Source organism: Puma concolor, chromosome B3 (genome assembly GCF_028749965.1).
Source record: "Puma concolor isolate L17-30 chromosome B3, mPumCon1.1.hap2, whole genome shotgun sequence".
Lineage (NCBI taxonomy): Eukaryota > Metazoa > Chordata > Mammalia > Carnivora > Felidae > Puma > Puma concolor.
Genome location: NC_141672.1, coordinates 100,025,265 through 100,047,787, shown reverse-complemented (window position 1 = coordinate 100,047,787; position 22,523 = coordinate 100,025,265). Strand labels below are relative to the sequence as shown.

General features: G+C 34.9%; 2 protein-coding genes across 10 annotated transcripts in view; one reads left to right on the top strand and one right to left on the bottom strand.

The window, feature by feature from the left end:
- Positions 1-19,139, top strand: part of CCPG1 (cell cycle progression 1) — a 42,857-nt gene extending 23,718 nt beyond the window's left edge. For 2 of the 4 annotated variants that reach the window (XM_086710732.1, XM_086710733.1), the window contains exons 3-10: positions 36-156; positions 1,796-1,872; positions 2,724-2,922; positions 4,903-4,998; positions 6,819-7,070; positions 10,696-10,817; positions 14,332-15,740; positions 17,963-19,139. In XM_086710732.1, the coding sequence (XP_086566858.1) occupies positions 36-156; positions 1,796-1,872; positions 2,724-2,922; positions 4,903-4,998; positions 6,819-7,070; positions 10,696-10,817; positions 14,332-15,740; positions 17,963-18,152 (2,466 nt within the window). In that variant the 3' untranslated portion in view covers positions 18,153-19,139. The remainder of the gene's footprint in view (positions 1-35; positions 157-1,795; positions 1,873-2,723; positions 2,923-4,902; positions 4,999-6,818; positions 7,071-10,695; positions 10,818-14,331; positions 15,741-17,962) is intronic. The other 2 variants (XM_086710734.1, XM_025919465.2) reach the window with 2 other exon arrangements.
- PIGB (phosphatidylinositol glycan anchor biosynthesis class B) overlaps positions 18,719-22,523 on the bottom strand; it is a 41,044-nt gene continuing 37,239 nt past the window's right edge. For 2 of the 6 annotated variants that reach the window (XM_086710735.1, XM_086710736.1), the window contains 3 exons: positions 21,415-21,628; positions 19,603-19,783; positions 18,719-19,092 (listed from right to left, as the gene is read on the bottom strand). In XM_086710735.1, the coding sequence (XP_086566861.1) occupies positions 18,955-19,092; positions 19,603-19,783; positions 21,415-21,628 (533 nt within the window). In that variant the 3' untranslated portion in view covers positions 18,719-18,954. Of the gene's footprint in view, positions 19,093-19,602; positions 19,784-21,414; positions 21,629-22,523 lie in introns of those variants that run through there. The other 4 variants (XM_086710737.1, XM_086710739.1, XM_086710738.1 and 1 more) reach the window with 4 other exon arrangements.

The window sequence follows — 22,523 nt, the reverse complement described above, 5'->3', positions numbered from 1 at the left end:
GGTAGACATATAACTGATGATCATTTTTTCCCTAGGGGTCTGATATAGAGATGGTGAATTCTGAACGTGGCACAGCCAGTGACAGCTGTGAGCTTGCTCCAGAATGCACATCTTTAGAGCAAGAGGAGCTACAAGTATTGCAATCAGAGGAAGGAGGTACGATGTTAAAAGGAGTCTGATTTTATTTTTTTTAAATAGGATGTGTGAACAATAGTGTGAATCTTGCATTCTTTCTAGTCAGGCAGCCTTTCTGGCTAATCAGATATGGTCACTAAATGACTAAAATTTTCTTGTGGATTGGGTAGTGACACCAACCAGTGGTTTATTTGCAGCTGTAGTATGTATTTCAGCCTCCGTATAAACTCTTTGATAATGCAAGTGTAACCAGTAACTAAACACTACTAATTTTAAGACTAGTGATGTACAAAATACAAGAGATTTACTGAACTCTTTTCTAGTTAGCATCACACTTCAAATTACTTTTGGTAAGAGGTGGTAAAAAAAGGCATTTAACTGCTTTACTCTTCATTTTTAAATGACTTCTTAAACAGTTTTAAAAAATTGCATTAAAATGTAAATAGAACATATTCTCCTCAGGAGAATAAAGTGGATGCGTCATGTCTAGAAGTAATGATGGTTTATACCTGTTAATCTTGTTTTCAGCCTGTGTATTGATTATTCTCATTTGAACAGTGATCCTCATCTTTGATAGGTGAGATTTTTCTCCCAAGAAATACACATACTCACATATGTAAAAGTATTTCCAGACTTCCTTGGGAGTTCTTGGACCCAAGTCCACCTTTGCTGAAAGACTTAATTTCAGATTAATACTCTATTAGGGGCTATGTAACACATACAGATGGCAAAGTTTTTCTTTTTTTTCCTCCTCTGTTTTTTTTGGAGGGACTAAATTCTATGAGAAATACACACATTAATGACAGAAAAAAATGATGAACAAAACAAATTTTAAGTCACCCTTAATTCTTTTTATCTGGAGATAACTGCTATACATAAAAATTGATAAAATTAATAATAATCTTCTTAAATTAATGTAATAAAATACGCAAATGCATATAACGTTTGGTATATGTTCTTGGCTGTGCATAAAATTTATGTTTATCATGTATTATTTTAATATTTTTAACTTCTATGAAAATTTTATAGCCTTTTGTATGAAAAATAGAATTGTATGAACTCTAGGGGTTTTTTTGTACATTTTTTTCTTTGAGGAGTTTCTTATAAAATATATGTCCTGTAGTGACATTTTGTTTTTCTGTGTTCTTTTGAATCCTTATTTTTTATAGTCCTTTTCATGGCAAAGAACTCATAATTTGAAGCTGTAGTTTTGTTTGTTGAGTTACCAGGTATTGACAGTCATTAGAATAGTGCTACTTTTAGGAATTCTGAATAAACTAAGAGTTCAGGAAATGTACCATCAGATGTCTGAAAAATGTTTTCCCATATTAACAGATTTTTACAAACACCTTAAATTTAGTACTTTGGTATTGTACAGTAGAGATTATGTTGTTTACTTAGAGATTGTATTGTTTTTTTAGTAGAATTTAAATGAGTTCAGTTCGGTATCTAAAATATCCTCTGACAATTTCAAATAATTATATTTGAAATACAGAAATCTTTTTAGCAACAGTAGAGTGATGTTATGATTGTATATGACATTTCATTAAATCCACTTACAAAATTAGGAATAGATTTTATGTACTCAGATTATAATATATGTGGCCTATAAAAAGTCAGTTAAGTATAATTGATTGAATTGATCTTTGCTTTATATCAGAGAGTAGCCAAAATGGCACAGTGTTAATGGGAGAAACTGCTTATCCAGCTTTGGAGGAAACGAAGTCGGCACTTGAGGTAAACATATGTTTTACTCTGTGGATATATGGTAAGCAATATTCCTTAGGGAATATTAAGGAATAATTAAGGTTTCCCTTTCTAGTTATACTTTTATTCCTCTTTGAATTATGCAACATTTATTAAAAATTTTGAGATTCCACAGATTGGTCACTTTTGTGATTAGCGTTAGCTTCTGTTTCAACTCTTAAGTGAAATGCCTTTTAATTTACAAAAGTAATTTCTTGGAAATGTGTGAAAGATCTGTTCATTACTCTCTAATATAATTTTACTTTGAAGTAGATTACATTCTTGAATTATACTGAGAAATTAAGTTATTAGGACTGATCTCTAAAAATGAAGATTCGTTTTTAAATTTGAGAACAAACAAAATCTTGTTTTTTGGTGTTTTACTTGACTTCTAGATAAAACTAGTTTATATGATTTTTACATGGCATAGCTATTGAAATTTATTACATATGCAACCAGAGAAATTTGTAATCAGTCTTTTACGGGCTTCCTGACTATAGAATTATGCTCGAATAAACCCAGGGAACTGGTGAGAAATGAATCCTCTTTTCCATGGTCCTTGTGTTTTAAAGGTGGGCTTTTTAGTTTCTGTAGCCCATGAAAATTAGGCAGCAGTTTGATCTAATTCTGACAGAGATAATCGTCAAGGGGGTTGATGGTGTTTTCAATCTGAAAGATGAGTCTACTCCTGAGTAATCTTTGTCTTTTGGGCAGGGCTCATATCTTTTATTTTAAGCCTAAATTACCATAGCACTTAGTACTGTTGTACACTTTGAACTGCATAGAAAACGTAAGGCTCTTAAATAATTGTTAAATTTACTGTTTTTAAAATTATTCCTCAGAGAGAAGAAAAGTTGTCGGAAGACCATGTCTATTTTGGAACTGTCAGTGATGATTCTGATATTGTTACCCTTGAGCCACCTAAGTTAGAAGAAATGGGAAATCAGGAAGCTATAATTGTTGAAGAAGCACAGAGTCCAGAAGACTTTAACATGGGCTCTTCTTCTAGCAGCCAGTATACATTCTGTCAGCCAGAAACTGGTAAGAACTGCATAAAGAATACACTGATGACAGACTTAAGTTCTCCTATGACCACCTTTTATATATATAATGGTCAAGTTTTTAATATATTTGAGATTTTTTTTGTAAAACCTACTATTAAATCTGGTGTTTTCTTACATTGTAGGACTTAGAGTACAATTGCTATAACAATAAATAACAACATCTTTTATTAAATGAAAGATGAAAAAAATATCTTCAAGGAGATTTGTTACTGTCTGAAACACTCAAATGCATTTGATACATTTTTTAGATCTTTAAGGGTGGGAGATTGTGCCATTGTAACTAAAAACAGGAGAAAGTTAAGGTTTCTACTTACAGTGGTACAAATTTTATATTCTAGAAATAAGCTTATTAATTGAAGTCTTTTAGATTCTTTCAGTTATTAATCATTTAACAAACATTTATTGGATGCTACTATGTGCTAAACAGGGTTCAAAGAGCTGGCAGCACAGCAGCATCCCAAAGCCTCTGACCTTTGTATCTTTCATTTTAGATTGAGTTATGAAAGGTTCCTATTTTAAGTCATATTATTAATGCAGTTCATGCCTACTGTTCAGATAATGATTTGGAAGTTAAAATGTGAGTTACTGAGCTAATTCCTTTCTATATTTCTTTGGCTCATTTGGAGGGATGTATATAATAACGTCTGTTCACATGGACATGAATATTTAGACACAAAGTTACTGGAAGATAAACAGACCTGGAATTAACTCACACTTATTAACCAATAACTTGAGCAGTAGCTCAAGGATGAATTGTGGGAAAGACAAGTTGGTGCACTGCTAAGGGATTCCAAAATGTCCTAATTTGATGGAAAAATAGGGACGTGTCTATTTTGGATCATTTTCTTAGAATTTACCATTCTTTAATACTTAACATTTGCCAGAATCAGACAAATGGAATTTCTCTTATTCCACTTTAAGCTAAAAAAATGTCAAGTAGAGATTTTTAGCTATCTCGTTTAATGGTGAGTTATTTTCAGTTAGTATACAAGAGCTTTTCATTCAAATATTTAAATACTCAACTGGCATTCTTAGTGGTGGTCAGCCTTTGCCAGAATGTATACGTAGTACATTTATTACAAGGACTAATGAAATGATTTTAGAACCTTTTTTGTTCATTAGATTTTATTTTGTTTAAATCCAGGATTCATGCTGTATTCAAGTAGTCTTCTTTCTTTCCATCCTTCCTTTTTTTTGGAAAACTATAGATGCTGGTTTAATTTGAGAATATTCATGGGCCAGAAAAAGTAGTCACATTGAAGCAGGAGTAGCAGAAGAGTCCAATCAGACATCTAAGAAATTGATGCTATAAACAATTTTTCTCAGGAATTTGGACACTTCAAAGCACATTATTCTAGTTTTTATCTCCATTCTGAACTTGGACTTCTTGGGGATTTTACAGTTTCAGTTAAGAGAAATATTTTATTAGGAGTATTTTTATCCATTGCTATCTCTCCGAAAGGAGTAAGTTATTTCAATAAAGTATTACAAAGTAATAAGAAAAAAGGACATTTTGCATTACGTTGAAAATACTATATAGAAATCCATTGCTAAGAGTCTTGTTTTCTCTCTCTTATCTCCTATTTTTCTTGGTTTAATTCCTGACTGCCTATTTCCTGGTTATTTTGATTTTCCTTTCCCTTCTCCATCTCTGTAGGATTTCATCTTCAGGTTTTTTCTTCTTCTAAATTAGATTCTTGGGACAATATACTTTTTGTTTATTTGAGAATACTGTCCACTGCTGCCAGAGGATTCTCCCCCAAGAAAGCAAAGTTGGTAGCTGTAGAAAAGTTTGTATTGCATATGTTTTTTTTAAAAGGCGTGATTGTAAAATTTTGATGGAGCACAAATAACGATGTTAAGTGATAATTAAAATAAGTATTTTCAATTCTCTTTTTCCTTTTTAGTCTTTATAACAAAGCTTTATACATCTTTTTTTCCTGTTTATTCACAAAAGAAAGGTGGTGGGAGAAGCTGTGGAAGATTCCTGAATGCATAAGGGGATGGGATGATCAGCTGAAACACCATGTTCCTAGCCAACTCGCTTTCCAAGGTGGTGTGACTAAATCTGATCAGCTTTTCCAGAGCTGAGTGTGCCTAGTCACATTTACTATTTACTTAGTGCTTTAAAGATATCTGTTGTCATCTGTGATACTCTAAACAGGTGTTCAAATTGGTCTTGTAATAAAGCTGGCTGAGCTTACTGCATGCCTTTGCGTTGCCTGCATCTTGGACTGTGGGCCAAATTAAGCTTTGGAAGAAATTTAAAACCAAAATATTTTAGCTGTCCTATGTATGGGTTAAAAAAGATGGAAGCATTAGATAAGGAGGTGAATTTATTAATATAGATTAGGCTGCCTTGTTTACTTAGAATATATAATGATGGTGATATGCTAATGTAGAATTAAATAAATTTAATTTTGTGACATTTCAAATGAAATTTGAAAGGAATCTTGACGAATTGTTTTTGCATTTGTCCATCTTAATACATATTGCCAGAGAGTCTGACTTAAATGCTCCAACCATGATCTTGAATGCCTTTGTATTATGTAATGCTTTGTTTAAGTCTTCCTTTCTTTCTCTTTGTCCAAGAAATGTAACCTCACAGCTGAGGCGACGGCATCTGGGAAAAACTAGTGACCAAGAATAACCAGATAAACATGATGGGCATAAGGGTCATGACCAAAAGATCTCTCAGTGGCATCTGTATCACTAAATATTAGGAATATTCATTCATTCAGTAGTTCTTTTTGTCTTTGTGTTTGTTGTTGTCAGTGTGAAAGGTACCTGAATTCCTCTGTGATCCATCTTTAAAAAGTATTGCCTAACCTAAGTCACCAACTTTCCTGTGGCATGGTTATCCTGTCTTCTGAAGAACCATTTTACTTTTTTGAAGCATGAATGTTTGTTATTTTGGAGCTCTTTGTATAACATTGAGGTTCACATTTATCCTTTTGGTGCTGTTTTTTTTTTTATTCCTCTAACTGGCCTGTGGAAATTGTTACCAAGCTATCTAACCTTCTGTGTTAACATATAGTTTTTTGATTGATGGAGCGGTGTTAACAAATTATTAATTTGAAAAAACCAAAGGTGATTTTTTTAGTGGATATACCAGGACTTGAGATTTCTTGTGGCTTTTTTTTTTGTTGTTGTTGTTGTTCTTTACTATTCTTTTCATAAAGGAGCAGCACCAGACTAGTCCTTAATATCGGAGATAGCTGTTGTGTCACTTCCTCATGCTGACATATTTACTAGAGGGTAAAATTAATAACCTTCTAGTAAGAGTGGCAGTCGAAGGGAAGGGCTCATCTGACTTCTGGATACCTGTGTTAAACTATAGTGCTTTGAACCTTGATTGTGGACTCAAGGAATGGAAATGAAACTAGGGTCCAGATACACCCAAGAAAACTTTAGGTAGTTGTTGTACTTTGTAAGTCACAGGAACTGTTTGTATACCTCCCTGTGTCCCTTCAACAGTTGAGCTTAAATTGCCTCTATTTGAAATTGAAAGAAGAGATTGACAGTTTTTTTTCCTTCCAGAAACAGTATCTCTTTATGGTTCTAATAGCAAAGAAATTTAATAGACTATGAGAATGATTGTTCTAACAGTATAAACTTTAAGAGAGGTTTGAAAAATAAAACCAGATAGACCCTCAAAGGCACAGACTATGATTGATTCTTGTGTATCACAGTTGAAATCTTTGATGTTTATGGCTTTATGTTGATAAACTTGAGTGTTTGTGTTCTTTTGTTTTTGTTTTTGGCTGTCTTATGTAAAAGGGCATGTAGGGATGGCATTGATTATTCTAAATCATATTTACTAGAAGAACTATTCTAAAACTTTTAATATTTACGTTTTTCTTTTTAAAATAGTATTTTCATCCCAGCCTAGCGACGACGAATCAAGTAGCGATGAGACCAGTCATCAGCCTAGTCCTGCCTTTAGACGACGCCGTGTTAGGAAGAAGACTGTTTCTAGTTCTGACTCTGAAGAACGGCTACTCCCCGAACAAGAAACCGAACCCTCTAAGGAGTTGCATAAACGCCAGTTCAGCAGTGGTCTCAATAAATGTGTTATACTTGCTCTGGTGATTGCAATCAGCATGGGATTTGGACATTTCTATGGTAAGTATTTGAAAATTGGTTATATAAAAATTGATGGTCTAGTGTATGGACCCTTACTAAGAGTGAGGAATTCTGGGATCTGTTTTCAGTGTCCTCATTAAATATATAACCTTGCCATCTGTTTGAGCCTCAGTTTTCTCATTTGGAAATGGGGATAGTGCTGCCTATCTCACAAAGCTGTTTTTCACTGAAGTTTGGTGGTATTTATTTAAGAAATGTAGCATCCATTTTTTTTTTTTTCTTTAAAGAAAAAGATTAAAAATCTGAAGTGCTTACCACAAAGGACATCATTTTAATTTAGAATCACAAACTAGCTTTAATTGTGGCTTTATTTGGAAGATTATTTAAATCTCAGTTGAAATGGTTATATTTGAAATGTCAGAATAATTGGTGCTCATTATTTTTCCCCTCAGGTTTTATGCAAACATTATATTTTGTGACATTTGTTGCTGCTTCCATGATCCATATGAATTGAGAGTTTATTTTTTTATAATTTATTATTATACTTTTCTCATTGTTGTTCTTGTTAGTGTTTATGTATATTGATCATCTTTAATGCAAAGCCCTTAAAAGTGTTTTGGATGAAAAGAGGAGGGAATTCCATATGGTGTTATTTTTCATTTGGGAGCCTAACTGTTGAATCTTAGTTAATGTGATTGTTTCTACAAAGATAAGACTGTTTGAGAACTGAGCATTCACGCTCTTTGCTGTATTAGAATTTTGAAAAAAACACATGAAGCAAATGTTTTAGATCTTGTCACTTTTACAGATTTCAATTTGCCTCACGTGAACTTCTGAGTTTTGCTGATATGATCCACAGTTTAACTTTTGGAATATTCCTGTTTTGCTAGTTCCTTTCAACAATGTGTACCTTAATGCAAAATGCACCATATGTTAATTTTTGGAAAAGATGCATTATTCAACACAGTGTAATATTAGAATAAGTAAGACAGTCAATACTTCTTTAAAGTCAGAGTCAATAAAATGTGTTTCTTCTTGTCTAACTTTATATTAAAAAATTAACATTTAGACTCCTGGTGGATATCTGCTTGAATTTAGTACTGAGATACTGTAATTTGTATCCTCCCTTGAAGTTTGTTGTAATGAGATTTGACTTGAAATATATGCTTAATTTTGTTATTTTCTAGCTGGAACAAATGTATGAATGTTTTTTTTGAGCATGATTTCTTTCCCCACAGGTAAACATGGAGGTAACAAAGGAGAAGGTCTTCTCTTAATCTTTTTTTTCTTACTAAAAAAATTGGACAGTGATTTAATGTTAATCCAAATTGCATTAAAACCCCACCAGTTGCATGATCTTTAAGTATTTAGTGGAAAGAATAACTTAGAAACGAGTGCTTTCAAAATTAAGAAACTACTGCTCTGTTTAAAATTTTGGTTACTTGTAAATTTTACTTTAATGATTATATTTAATAAAACATTGTCTTATACTTTTTTAAAAGCATCTTTTTGGAATATGAAAGGCCTGGGTAATATGAAATAGGTCTGCATCGTGATGAGATTAGCTCAGTGAACATATAAAAACTTCTCTGACAGTTTTTCAAGGTCACTATTTAAAGGACATCACATTATTTTCTTAATTCTGGCACTTATCTCAACACTTTAAGAGCTCTTTTGAGTTGATTTCAGAGCCAGTTTGAATTTCTCATGCACCATGAAATTAGTCATTGCATTCCATAATCTATCATTTGGTTACTAATTATGTAACAAAACATCCCATTAAGTGAATCACTCCGAACATTCACCAAGCTTGGCTCTGTATGAGCTTGGAGAATCAGACCTTTCCTAGAAGGAAAGGAAAACTAGCAGGAGTGAGGATAGTAAAACAATGTACTACAGATAATATGGTACTGCTTTAGGTTCTGAAGGTGCTTACAAAAGTTAAAAAATTTTTTCATGTTTGAAGCACCTGTCTTCCTTACTCTTTTTTATACATGTCGGCTATCCATATTCTAAATCAACAGTGGAGTTCAGTTGATTCGATTTTCTCATGGAGTTGCTTTAAGTATTGATAGGCTACCCTGCTCTTCAGACATTGTAACAGAATATAACTAAGTACTAAGTTGTGTGGCACAGACAAGAATTATAGCTCAAAGGCTATACTTACTGAGTCATCCTGGAGGTGGTAGGATTTGAGCCGGGTCTGGTTTTATGCTTATGCTAGGTAGAAGGAAAGTGGATTGTTGCAGCACCGGAGAACATGATAATCTGAATGTAAACTTTGCTGGGTTTGGGAGCATTGAGAAGACTGGCTGGACTATAGCAGAGGAGGTAAATCAGGCTACATTAAGACAGGTGTCCAACGCATGCTGTGTAATAGTACTGCAAATTCAGATCTCAACACATAGTTTTAGGTTATTTTCCAAGGGGGTGAAGGAATTCATCCTGTCAGCAGTTTGACAAAAAAGAGGTTTTCTGTTATTTGGGGAACTACAAATGAATTTTCAACATTTAAAAAATCTGAAATTCTTTTGAGTAATATTGAAACAAATTTACCATGCTTTTATAAATTGGAAAATTAAAAGAGAGGAAGTGAACCCTAACAGAAGAATATCAGAGCTGGTAACAGTTGTTTATGATTTGGCAAAAGTTTTCTCTTTACTATTTCTCAAGATTATTGAAGAAATCAAAGGTTCTTTTTTTTTAGCAGTAGGGGAAGAAGTAGTAAACTATCATTGCATCCTTTCATTCCAAATTCTGTGATGTCTTTACATAATAGAATTCCACTGTAGATGTTAATGTCATGGTTGCCAAATGCCTTTTGCTTTATTTTTTTTTTAATGTTTACTTTATTTTGAGAGAGAGAGAGCGCGCACTTGCACGCATGAGCTGGGGAGGGGCAGAGAGAGGAGAGAGAATCCCAACAGGCTCCACGCTGTCAGTGCAGAGCCCGACATGGGGCTCAGTCCCATAAACCGTGAGATCATCACCTGAGCTGAAATCAGGAGCTGGATGCTGAACTGACTGAGCCACCCAGGCACCCCTTTTTGCCTTATTTTTGACTTAGTGTTTTATTTTGTTTTTTTTCTCTCTCATGCATGAGGAATGTAGCAGCATGTGAACAGCATGTCTTGGCAAATTAACATTTTGGTTTTTAGGGTGAAAACTTAGAGACTCCTAGTTGGTTTAAGATTTTTCACTGCTGGGATGGGGATGGTGGTACTCTAGCACAGACCTAACTAATGCAGAATTTTTAAAAGATTTGGCTGTGAGAAGGGTAGGTAATCACAGCCAATTATTTTCCTTGCTATACCTTTTGGGCTGTGTTACATCATTTAGGCAAAATGTAGTGAGAAAAAATAGACATTTTTATTTTTCCTTATTGATTATATCCTGTGAATGGATTTCATGGTTTGTTTGTTTCCCTGTTGAAGACAACATTTTTTTATACCTCAGCCATCTCTCAAAAACAACAAACTTGAGTGCCCTTGTTATGGTAGACTGGCTTGTTTTAATCAAAAGGATAGTGAACTGCTTAAGTATCTGTGGATGTGTGCTAAATTAAAAAAAAAATGCATTAACCTACTTGGCCTGATTTATATTAACATTTATCTACCACCATTTGATGAATGACATCATGAGATTTTACTTATTCATTTTTCAGGCACAATTCAGATTCAGAAGCGTCAGCAGTTAGTCACAAAGATACATGAAGATGAATTGAATGATATGAAGGATTATCTTTCCCAATGTCAACAGGAACAAGAATCTTTTATAGATTATAAGGTAGGTACTACTAACAAACTTTATAAAAAAGACTTGTTAGCCAATAATTATTGTGCTGTTCAGATACAAGTACAAAGAAGATTATTAGTGAGTAAAATATACTATTGTAATTGTAGATTACTTACTGTGTCCTAGTCACTGCTGTGAGTACCTCACATACAGTATTACTCTTATTGCTCACCACAGCTCTGTTAATTAAGCAAGTATTAACTTCATTTCATAGATGGGAAAGTGGGAAAGAGGTTCAAGAAAGCTAACTTTTCCAAGGCTAGCAACTGGCAGAGCTGAATTTATCTGACACCAAAGATGTTATTTCTGATTATTATAATTAACATTTTTAATTGATATATATAGAAAACATTGTTATTATTAGCATTATTTTTATAGAACTGAACAAAACATTTCCAATCAGTGAGAAAGAGGAGTTTGTAGCCTCTCTCTAAGATCTTTCCTTCATCAAGGGAAATGAAGTAATCAGCCAGTCCTTTTTTTTCTTTGGTTTCTTGTTGGATCGGATGGAAGAGAGAGCATGTTCTACTTCCCACCGAAAACTTACCTACCACCCAGCAGCTCTTTTAATACCTGTGTGGGTATGAGGACCAGCGCGATAGCTGGTCTCCTATCTGGTTCATCCATAAGAAGGGCATAGGGCTTGCAGAACTCAGGGTAGAAAAGTAAACTGTTGCTTTTTTCTCCCATTCCTTTAAATTTCCTTCAGTTGATGTGTGTATCCCTTATAGGGTCACATTACATTTCCTTAAAAGAATCCCACTTGACATCTGAATTCTTTCAGGCAGGGACTACTCAAGTTATTTGTTTTTTTGTTTTTTTTTTTTTAAATTTTTTTTTTCAACGTTTATTTATTTTTGGGACAGAGAGAGACAGAGCATGAACGGGGGAGGGGCAGAGAGAGAGGGAGACACAGAATCGGAAACAGGCTCCAGGCTCTGAGCCATCAGCCCAGAGCCCGACGCGGGGCTCGAACTCACGGAGTGCGAGATCGTGACCTGGCTGAAGTCGGACGCTTAACCGACTGCGCCACCCAGGCGCCCCTCAAGTTATTTGTTAATAGTGTAGTTTTTCCTACCTGGATCAAAGGATGTTGTAAAAAGAGTAGCCATTTTCTTCTTTACCATCGTGGTTTCTGGTTCCATAGGATGATGTTGACTTTTAGGAGACTGACCCTGCATAGATCTTCACTGAGTCAGTTCTTGCAGATCTCTTATCTCCAGCTGTTAAATGTGGCTTTGAAGATCTTCATGGGAGACCTGCCCCTGGATTTGCTTATCAGGCACTTAATTCAAGACTATGGAGTTTACTGAATGCAGAATATACCCTGCAGTCATTCTGTGGCCCCTTATGCTTTTGCATTTAAAGATAATGCTACATTACTCTGTACTACCCTGTGGTCCACTTCCATTGCATACATGAAACTTGTTTTCTCTCTCATTTGGAGAGCAGATAAAATGATGATAATGAAATTTTAAATTTTAATTTATTCTTTGAAGACTGAAGACAGTGAACCATCCATTTCAGATGGTTATCTTTCAAGTGGAAATACTGTCATTCTAATTTTTTTATTAAAAAAATTTTTTTTAAACATTTATTCATTTTTGAGAGACAGAGAGTGACAGAGTGTGAGTGGGACAGAGAGATAAAGGGAGACACAGAATTCGAAGCAGGCTCCAGGCTCTGAGCTATCAACACAGAGTCCTATGCGGGGCTCAAACCCATGGACTGTGAGATCATGACCTGAGCTGAAGTCGGACGCTTAACCGACTGAGCCACCCAGGCACCCCAATATTGTCATTCTCTCTCTCTCTCTCTCTCTCTCTCTCTCTCTCTCTCTCTCTTTCTTTTTAAAAAAAATTTTTTAATGTTTATTTTTTTGAGAGAGAGTGCGAGCAGGGGAGGGGCAGGGAGAGACAGGGAGACACAGAATCCGAAGCAGGCTCCAGGCTCTGAGCTGTCAGCACAGAGCCCAATGTGGGGCTCGAACTCAAAAGCTGTGAGATCATGACCTGAGCCGAAGTCAGACACCCAACCGACTGAGCCACCCAGCTGCCCCCTGTCATTCTCTTAAAGGACTTTTTTTTTGTTTCTTGTATATCAGATTTTTTTTTTTTTTTGTCTGATTCAAATGAATAACCATAATGTCTGTGGTAAATTAAGTAAAATTTAAGTGTCATTTGCTGATTTATGCATAAGATACTCTAACTGATTAGATAATGCTATAACAATTAACTTGTTTAAGCATATTGTTTAGTTTCTTGCTGTTTTGGTGAAAGTTTATTACTAATAACATCTTGAAAGAAAGATCATTCAAGGCTACTTTGAAATGCAGCAAAATTCTGTAAACCTAATTGAACATGTTTTTTTTTCTCTATCAAGGGTGCTGACTTCTAGCTATAATTTTATTTTTATAAAAAATTATTTTCACTTAAGGGTCCGAGAAGCCTCTAGTCCTGCCTAAATTCTCTTTAGGAGACTTCTCAGGAGAGATTAGAGTCCTGTAGTCAAAAGATAGAAGACCTGTCTCCTTTTCTTCTAACTTGTAAGTGGACCTAGAAACCATTAAGGCTTTAATATGATTATGGGAAATAGTAATCACTAATAAACACTAATCAGAGGTACTCCTAGTTCTATTTTAGAAATCGTACTAGGGATAAACTAGGCTATAGCTAATTTTTTTCCGGTCTTTAAATTCTTCCAACATGCTGTGTTGTTGTTGTTGCTGTTTTTTTATTTTTAATGAAACATTTCATTTTATATATATTTTTTAAGTAGGCTCTACACCCCTGGGGCGCCTGGGTGGCTCAGTCAGTTGGGCTTCCGACTTCAGCTCAGGTCATGATCTCATGGTCCATGAGTTCAAGCCCCCTGTCGGGCTCTTTGCTGACAGCTCGGAGCCTGGAGCCTGCGTCAGATTCTGTGTCTCCCGCTCTCTCTGACCCTTCCCCATTCATGCTCTGTCTCTCTCTGTCTCAAAACTAAATAAAAATTAAAAAAAATTTTTTTTTAAGTAGGCTCTACACCCCAGCATGGAGCCCAGTGTGAAGCTTGAACTCATGATTCCAAGATCAAGACCTGAGCTGAGATCAAGGATTGGTCACTTGCACACTGAACCACCCAGGGGCCCCATTATGTTATTATTTTGATGTAGCTCTGTGCTGTGCATTTTCTTCCATATGAACCTTTTTATTTTTACATCTTGAAATACATACATATACACTACAGATACATATACTGCATAAAGGGTAGTCTGCAGAAATAGACACGTGGGGCTCCTGGCTGGCTCAGTCGGTAGAGTGATCTTTGTTCTTGGATCTTGATCTTGGTTGTGAGTTTGAGCCCCACATTGGGTGTGGAGATTACTTAAAAAAAAAATCTTAAAAAAAATAGATACTAAAAATTTATGAGTATTGGTTATATATGATTTCATCTTACAGATTTAAATTGAGCTTTTAAATAAGGCATTTGACATTTTTCTTTCTTCTCTTTCAAAAAAATTTAGTCATTGAAGGAAAACCTTGCAAGATGTTGGGCCCTTACTGAAGAAGAGAAGGTGGCCTTTGAATCTCAGAAAAAGAACCTTGATACAGAAAATCAGTACTTAAGAATATCTCTGGAGAAGGAAGAAGAAGCCTTATCTTCATTACAGGAAGAGTTAAGGAAACTAAGAGAACAGATTAGGCTATTGGAAGATAAAGGGACGGGTACTGAATTAGTTACAGAAAATCAGAAACTTAAGCAGCATCTGGAAGAAGAAAAGCTGAAGACACACAGCTTCCTTAATCAAAGGGAAACTCTTTTGGCAGAAGCAAAGATGCTAAGGAAGGAACTGGAGAGAGAACGACTGATAACCATGGCTTTAAAGGTGGAACTCCAGCAGTTAAGCTCTAGTGAATCATATGGCAACCCAGACTCTCCGAATGTATTGACTGAAAAAAAGGAAATAGAAATCTTACGGGAAAGACTCACTGAGCTGGAGCAGAAGCTAAACTTTGAACAGCAGCGTTCTGATTTGTGGGAAAGGCTGTATATTGAGGCAAAAGATCAAAATGTAAAACAAGAAACTGATGGAAAAAAGAAAGGGAGCAGAGGAAACCACAGGGCTAAAAATAAGTCAAAGGAAACATTTTTGGGTTCAGTTAAGGAAACATTTGATGCCATGAAGAATTCTACCAAGGAGTTTGTGAGACATCATAAAGAAAAAATTAAACAAGCTAAAGAAGCTGTGAAAGAAAATCTGAAAAAGTTTTCAGATTCAGTTAAATCCACTTTCAGGCATTTCAAAGATACCACCAAGAATATCTTTGATGAAAAGGGCAATAAAAGATTTGGTGCAACAAAAGAAGAAGCAGCTAAAAAACCGACAGTCTTTAGTGAATATTTACACCCACAGTATAAGTCACGTACACAAAACCAGAATAATAGAGGCCCTACTATGCAAAGAGAGGGAAGGAAAGAAAAACCAATTCACTTTGAAGAATTTAGAAAAAATACAAAATCACAGAAATGCAGTTCTGAGCATGACTGTAGTGCAAATTTTGATTCTTTCAGAAAGTCTTGTTCTGGTGTATTTGAATGTGCTCAACAGGAATCCATTAACCTTTTTAATATGAAAGTGTTGAATCCTGTAAGGATAGATGAATTTAGACAGTTAATTGAAAGGTATTTATTAGAAAAACTGGATAGTTTTCATCACTGGAAAGAACTTGATCAGTTCATCAATAAGTTTTTCCTAAATGGTGTCTTTATACATGATCAGAAGCTCTTCACAGACTTTGTTAATGATGTTAAAGATTATCTTAAAGACATGAAGGAATATCAAGTAGATAATGATGGAGTGTTTGAGAAGTTGGATGGATATATATATAGACACTTCTTTGGTCACACTCTTTCCCCTCCATATGGACCCAGGTCGGTTTACATAGCACCATGTTATTATAATAGTTTTTAACATTTATAGATTGGGTAGCATTTTTATCATTTTAACATCTTGGAATGTTACTATCCATAAAGTACTTTTTGTAAAGAAAAAAAAGTGTTATTTGTAAAAGTACTTTATTGCTAGAGAATTTAGAATAAATTAAATGGAAAGATAAAATTTTAATAGCTATTACAAACTGAAAATTTCATATGATCACTTTGACTCGAGCAAATGGTTTAATTTCTGCCTTAAAAATATGTTAAGGAAAAAAGATCCTATTTTAGCCTATCTTGTTTCTTTTCATTATGGTTTATATGAAAAGGTAATTAAGTGAAATTATTTTCTTTTAATCTTTTATTTTTTTACTCACTTTGGGTGAGTAAATTCAGATTTCACTCTGAAATTGGAAGAACTCGTGTGTAACAGTTTGCATTGACCCACTTACTTCTCTAATTCCACTTGCCAACTAAATTATGATACTTAATAGTTAGTACAAAATTATCTTTGATAAAAGTAGAGGCAAACTTAGCAAGCTACAGGTTATAATATGTGTGGCTTATATGCATAATTTCTAAATAAAACTATTCATTGCTTATTAGCTTTATATTCTGTAACCTGAAACTCCTAATCTTCAAATGTTAGCTTTATTTTTTTATCTTTAAGATAGTTATATATTATCTTTCTGAATAAATGTAATGTGTCTATAAAATAATGAGACTGATTCTGGTATCTTTAGTCATTAAATATCTAGTGCCTAAATGAGCAAAACAGTGTGAGGCTGCCCTGATGAAACATGAAAAACTCTTGCCATCAAGGAGCTCACAAGCTTTTGGAGAGTTAGGTAAATGTAAGAAATGAAGTGAGGAATGGAGATATTGTATGTGGTGGCCTCAACCTGGAGATGTTTTGGGAGGCTTCATGAGTGAGGTGGTCTTTGAACTGAACTTCTTTAAACTGGTTTTTGAAGGAGAAATGAGAATTTGTCAAGCAGATAGAGTAGGACATTCTATTCAAAGAGAACTTCATTTGCACACATTTGGAGATGTGAAGACATGTCCTTTTAAGGAGGCAAGGTAGTGCTGGGGTATGAAAAGATACAGATCTTTTGTGAAGATCAGAAGGACTTCATTTTATGCTAAAAGACTTGTTGCTTCATTGCATTTTGGATCATTGGCAATAGCCTGGAGGATTAGTTGGAAAGAGTGAAGCTGGTAGGTGGTCTTTGAAAAAGTACAGACATGAGCTGGTGATTAACTAGGTTAATAGTATGAGTGGGAGAGAGACAGATTTGAATAATATATAAGAAGAAAAATTGGTGGTATTTCTTGTGAAAGAGAGGTAGAAAATAACATTTCTTCCAGATTTCTGGGTTGGATCACTAGTTGGATAGTGGCATCACTAAGGTAAGGAATGCGAGGGCATTTTGAGTAAGGGGAATTGCAATTGAGAATTGGGCTTGGAGGTACCTATTGACAGTCACATGGAAAAAATTAGTTGGCCATTAGATACATGACTCTAGTCCAAATTCTGTGTGCATATAGATAGTCTAGGCTGGGGGTGTTTATCAGAATCTTGGGGAACACTAACACGTAAGGGGTTGTGGAGAATGAAGGCTGAGAAGAAGACCATAGAATAGCATCATGAAAATTGAAAGATCATCTCAAGTGAAAGGAATATACAAACGTGTGTCAAATGCTTTAAACATTAAACAAAAGAGACTGGATTTCTTGGTTGGGGAATTGGGTGGCCATGAATGGCATTATGGACTGTTTTAGTGAGGTAGTGAAGAAGCCTGATTCTTTAGTGAAGAAGCCTGATTATGGAGTTTGAGGAAAAAAAAAAAAGACTTTCTTTTGTTTGTAAGAAATGTATACATATTCCTGCTGAGGGGTGAAGCCAATGGGGAGGGATTGGTTTTGCAGGAGAGGAAAAATAATGGAAACACATCTCATTATTTTATTGTCACATTTCTATTTATTTGTTGAGTATTTTCCCTTTGTTGCCACTACAGTTATGTTTGTCTGTTTTTTCTGTCTGTAGGATAAAAGTATAATACTGAATCTTTTTGGTATGGTTGTATTAGGATTATACTTCAGGTTAATTTAACATCCTTTTTCAGAGTGTTCAGATAATTAATGGAGAAAAACATTAAAATTGTTTCTTGTTTAAATTTAACTCTAACATAGATGAAAAATGTGTTTACTGCTTTCAGTCGACCAGATAAAAAGCAACGTATGGTAAATATTGAAAACTCCAGGCATCGAAAACAAGAGCAGAAGCACCCTCAGCCACAACCTTATAAAAGGGAAGGTAAATGGCATAAATATGGTCGCACTAATGGAAGATACATGACAAATCTTGAAATAGAATTGGGGCAGTTACCTTTTGACCCTAAATATTGATTGTCATGATTCAGTTAAATTAGAAAATGGTAACAGAAACATGGATGGTATCTACAATGTTTGGTATTGAAACTAAAATGAAATTATCAAGATAATGTCTTTCTGTCATTTCTAAGTATCAGTTTGATGACTTTACATTATTACTCAGAAGCATCAAGCAGAAGCTTACTAACTTGCATTTTCCTGTAGTTTAGTTTTGCTGAAATTTTTTTGGCACTGGAAATGTTCAACTGTAGTTTCAAGGAAGCCAGGCATGCAACAGATTTTGTGCATGAAATGAGTCTTCCTTTCAGTGTATGAGCTTAAAGCAAGCTCAAATCCTATGACAAAGTGTAATTAACACTGATATTTGTGTTAAATTTGCAGTAGAGCTTGAAAAAGTACCTTGTGATGGAATTTCATCTTTAACACTTTATAATTTTACACTTGCTTCTTGTCTTTTTGTGGGTTCAAGAGCCCGTTGACTTGTGAAGAATTTGCTGCCTTCTTATGAGCTTGCTGACTTGTTCTCTTGTGAAATTTCTTGCACATCTGAATATTGTGGAAGAAACAATAAAACTACACCATGAGGAAAACTAAAGGTCTTTATTTAAAATCTGGCATTTGTATTAATATATGATTTTATACTTTGTGATATTTTTCATACATTTCCTCAGTAGTGATATTTGGTAAATCAGTTCAGTGGTGTTTTGCTAGTTCATAAATTTTACCCAGTATTTACAGGAGTATTTATGCAGCATCTGAATATGTCTACCCAGCAATGTCTGTTTCTCTAGAAAAGATTTAAACACAGTTGAGAATTTCAGCTTCTGTTGAGTTTCCTTTTTAATTTCCGTTCATAGACATATATGTGACTTCCAGTTCGACCTTCTGGCAAGTGAGTGTGGAAGAACACAGCAGTTCTCTCGTAGCTGCTTGAAATTAGGAAAGCACTTATTTCCTAGAAGTAAATAAATGTTTAAGTAAATAAAGGCTACATTTTGCTGAGCACTGTTTCAAGAATTTTAGAATGACCTCATTTGCGTCTCTACCACTTTTTTCTTAATAAAACAATATAGTTCCTTAATAAAAGAATTAACTTGTTAAGTAACGTATGTATCTTGATAGTTATAGAACTGGGACGGATTTTGACCAGGGAAAAGATGAATTACAAAATATGGGGGATGGTGGGGTGCCTGCATGGCTCAGTTGATTGAGTGTCATGATCTCACGGTTTGAGTTTGAGCCCCTCATCAGCTTGCTGCTGTCAGTGCAAAGCCCACTTCACATCCTTTGTCCCCCTCTGTTTGCCCCTCCTCTGCTCATGCTCTCCCAAAAATAAGTAAAACATTTAAAAAAATATATGGGTGTTGGAAGGGACCTTAAAAAAGTTATGTTGTCTATTTTCTTGAGTGCTAAACTTGAGGCGACATATAAATAGTAAGTTTTCCCTTTTTTCATGCTTCCTTACCTCCTCTAAAATACTGAAGATGATCAAGTGAGTAGGCAGTGTTGAATCATTGTGAAACTCTCTATAAAGCCAGTTTAAGGGATTTAGATAAAATATATCTGCTTCATCAAGATACTGACTTTTTCCAGTCAGGTCTGGGGGACATTGGAGAAATCTCATTGGAAGTGGGTAGTGGACATGGCTGTGAAGAGAAAGTTAAGTTAAAAGTTACAAGAAGTAATAAAAATTTTTTTTTTCAAAGTACTCTTAAAATCCATCATGTTCACATAAGAAAATGTGAAATCTGAATCTTAAATGGGTTCCAATTGAGGTGAAGAAGCAAGCCTTTAATGTAGTTTTCTCAGAGATGGACAGTATGATTCTTACACCATGTTGCTTGTTGTCGCAGCAGCATAACCTTCAAGTCCAAACTAAAGCATGAAATGTCACTTCAAGGTGGGATAGTAAGTAGTGTGGGAGACTCCATCTTCTGTAACAGTATGCTCTTGCAAGAATGGAAGGGGCCTTTGGGACCAGGTAGGTTACTTGTTAATAAGAGTAATTCCCCATAGGCTTAATTGGCAAGGTAGAAAATTTCATGAACCACAAAGGATTCTCGCTTTCTTCCCTTTCTGCTCTGAAAGGGGATGGATCACATCCTTTAAATAAGTTTTTTCCTGTGTGGTTTTTGTTTTTTGTTTGTTTTAGATTTATTTAAATAAGCTTTAGTAACCGAGCAACATATGTTCACTGATTAAAATCCAAATAAGTAATGGTTTTATTGTGGCATAGAAAGACTAGAGTGCATGTAAAAAAGATGGATTGATGAATTAGGACAACTTAAGCCAGTTGCTTGCACTATGCAAAAGCCATGTTTATAACTTAGCCTCAGGAAAAATAACTATGTGATAGAGGTTTTTGTTATCTATGAAATGCATACAAGTAAATTTACACAAGACCTAACACTTCATGGACTTTTATAATTTAGGAGATGAAAATCCCGCTTCAGGGAGAAAACAAACACCTGAGAAAAAGTTGCCAGCCTTCTACTCCAAAGTAGGCATTAGACATTTTTTGCTCCATTGTGCAGTTTGAAAAATGTAAGATAAGAACTTGGTGAACTATTCAAAGCCTAAGACCTCAACTGCTACAACCATGTATGAAAAGCATCTTGGTGCCTTTAGAATTCCTGTTGTCTGCAGCATTACTGCTATCATGAGCATGGAGAGATAGTGAATATCCCACTCTCAGCTCTGGTCTTTTTTATATAGTAGGTGAGCCTCAAGTTGAAGGGATACTTGGGGTCTTAAATCAAACTGGTGGCTTTTGTTAGCCAATCCCAACTTTCCAAATTGTGTATCAATGATCCGGCATTGATGATTCAGTTAAGCAGAGTATTGCAAAAGTGTTAAGTTACCTTAAAATGATATCAACTTTGATATTTAGTTGACTATGCACATGGAAAATTAACATGAGATTGTTTAAAGCCAGGTTAAGTAGGTGTATAACTTTTTAAAAGAAAGCAGTTTACTCTTGTACCATTATTGGGCATTTGGTAATGAATGCAGCTTAGAACAGAAGCATAGGACCAAATGGATATCTTTTAAACTGTCCTGCAAAATTAAGGCAATTTTAGTGTTATATTTCTCAGAAACACTTAATTCAAGCATTAGGATATCATCTAACTGAATTAACTAATTTTTATAGGTGAGACAACTGATATGAAAAGAGATCACTTGATCAGTGGTCAGTTAATTTAAACTCAGGAATCTGAGGAATTTAAGTAGTCAGTTTCATTTTCTTAATAGCATATAGTGGAACAATTTGTATTACCTATAATAAGGAGTAGAGTGGCAAGGCATCATTATAAACACTGAGGCTGAAGATATATTGGGATTATTGTAACAGAGTTCTTGAATATGAGTCATGACATCAAGAGTACCTCGTTGATGAACTAAACCAGTATAGAAGGCGAGGAACATATTTGATAAAAACAGGAAACTGAGTGCTGGTTTCTTCCACGTTTTGAGGTGGTTTAGTGAGTACCCTGTATGAAGATAGACATGTTGAACCATAACACTGGCACTCTTGTTTTAGGATAGCTAAGCAAATGTTAACTGCAGATACGTTTGTAATCTTTAATGGAAGTAGCACAAACTGTAATGCTGTCATAGACAAACAAGAAATAAACAATAGGTGATCTTTATAATTTCTCTAAACCATTCACTATCATTGCCCTCTGGTCTTGACCTTTTTCTAGAAAAAATGATAGTGGAAAAAGTATGGCTAGGGAGTCCAACAGACCCAGATTTGAATTCTAACTCTGGCACAAGTTGCTTTCCTTTGCTGAGCATTAGGTTTCCCATCTGCAAATGGGATAACAGTAACTTTTCCAAGTATTAGAAAAATGTATGTCCTGTGCTTGTCATGGTACATAGTAGTTTGTTTACCTATCTCTTCTCTTTGATCTCCCAAGCACTAGCATTGGATTGCATACATATAGTCTCAGTAATTCTGGACGAAGACCAGCAGAGTATCCTCTTAGAAAAATAAACCACTGGGGAGATTTTCAGTAGTTCCTATATGTTTGGTGGCATGGATGGATATCGTTTTCTGAAAGAACTATGTCTTCTTTTGCTACAATGTTGGGCAATTTGGAGATGCTGAACACTTTTCCATTTGTAAAATAACTCTTGCATGTGGCAAAAAACCCCAAGCAGAACAGAGTAAATGAAAAGTAAAAGTCCCCTGTCCTCCTCCTATAGTCCTGCTCTCCAGTAATAATCATTGATAATGAGCACATTAGGATCTGATGAAAATACCATAAAAGAACAGGCCTTTCCACTGGGAAAGAAAAGGCTTTCTTGCCATTTTGTTCATTCTCCATCCACATGTACTGTCTCCTGGAACTAGATCATTGTTCTTTTGGAATTTGGGTACCC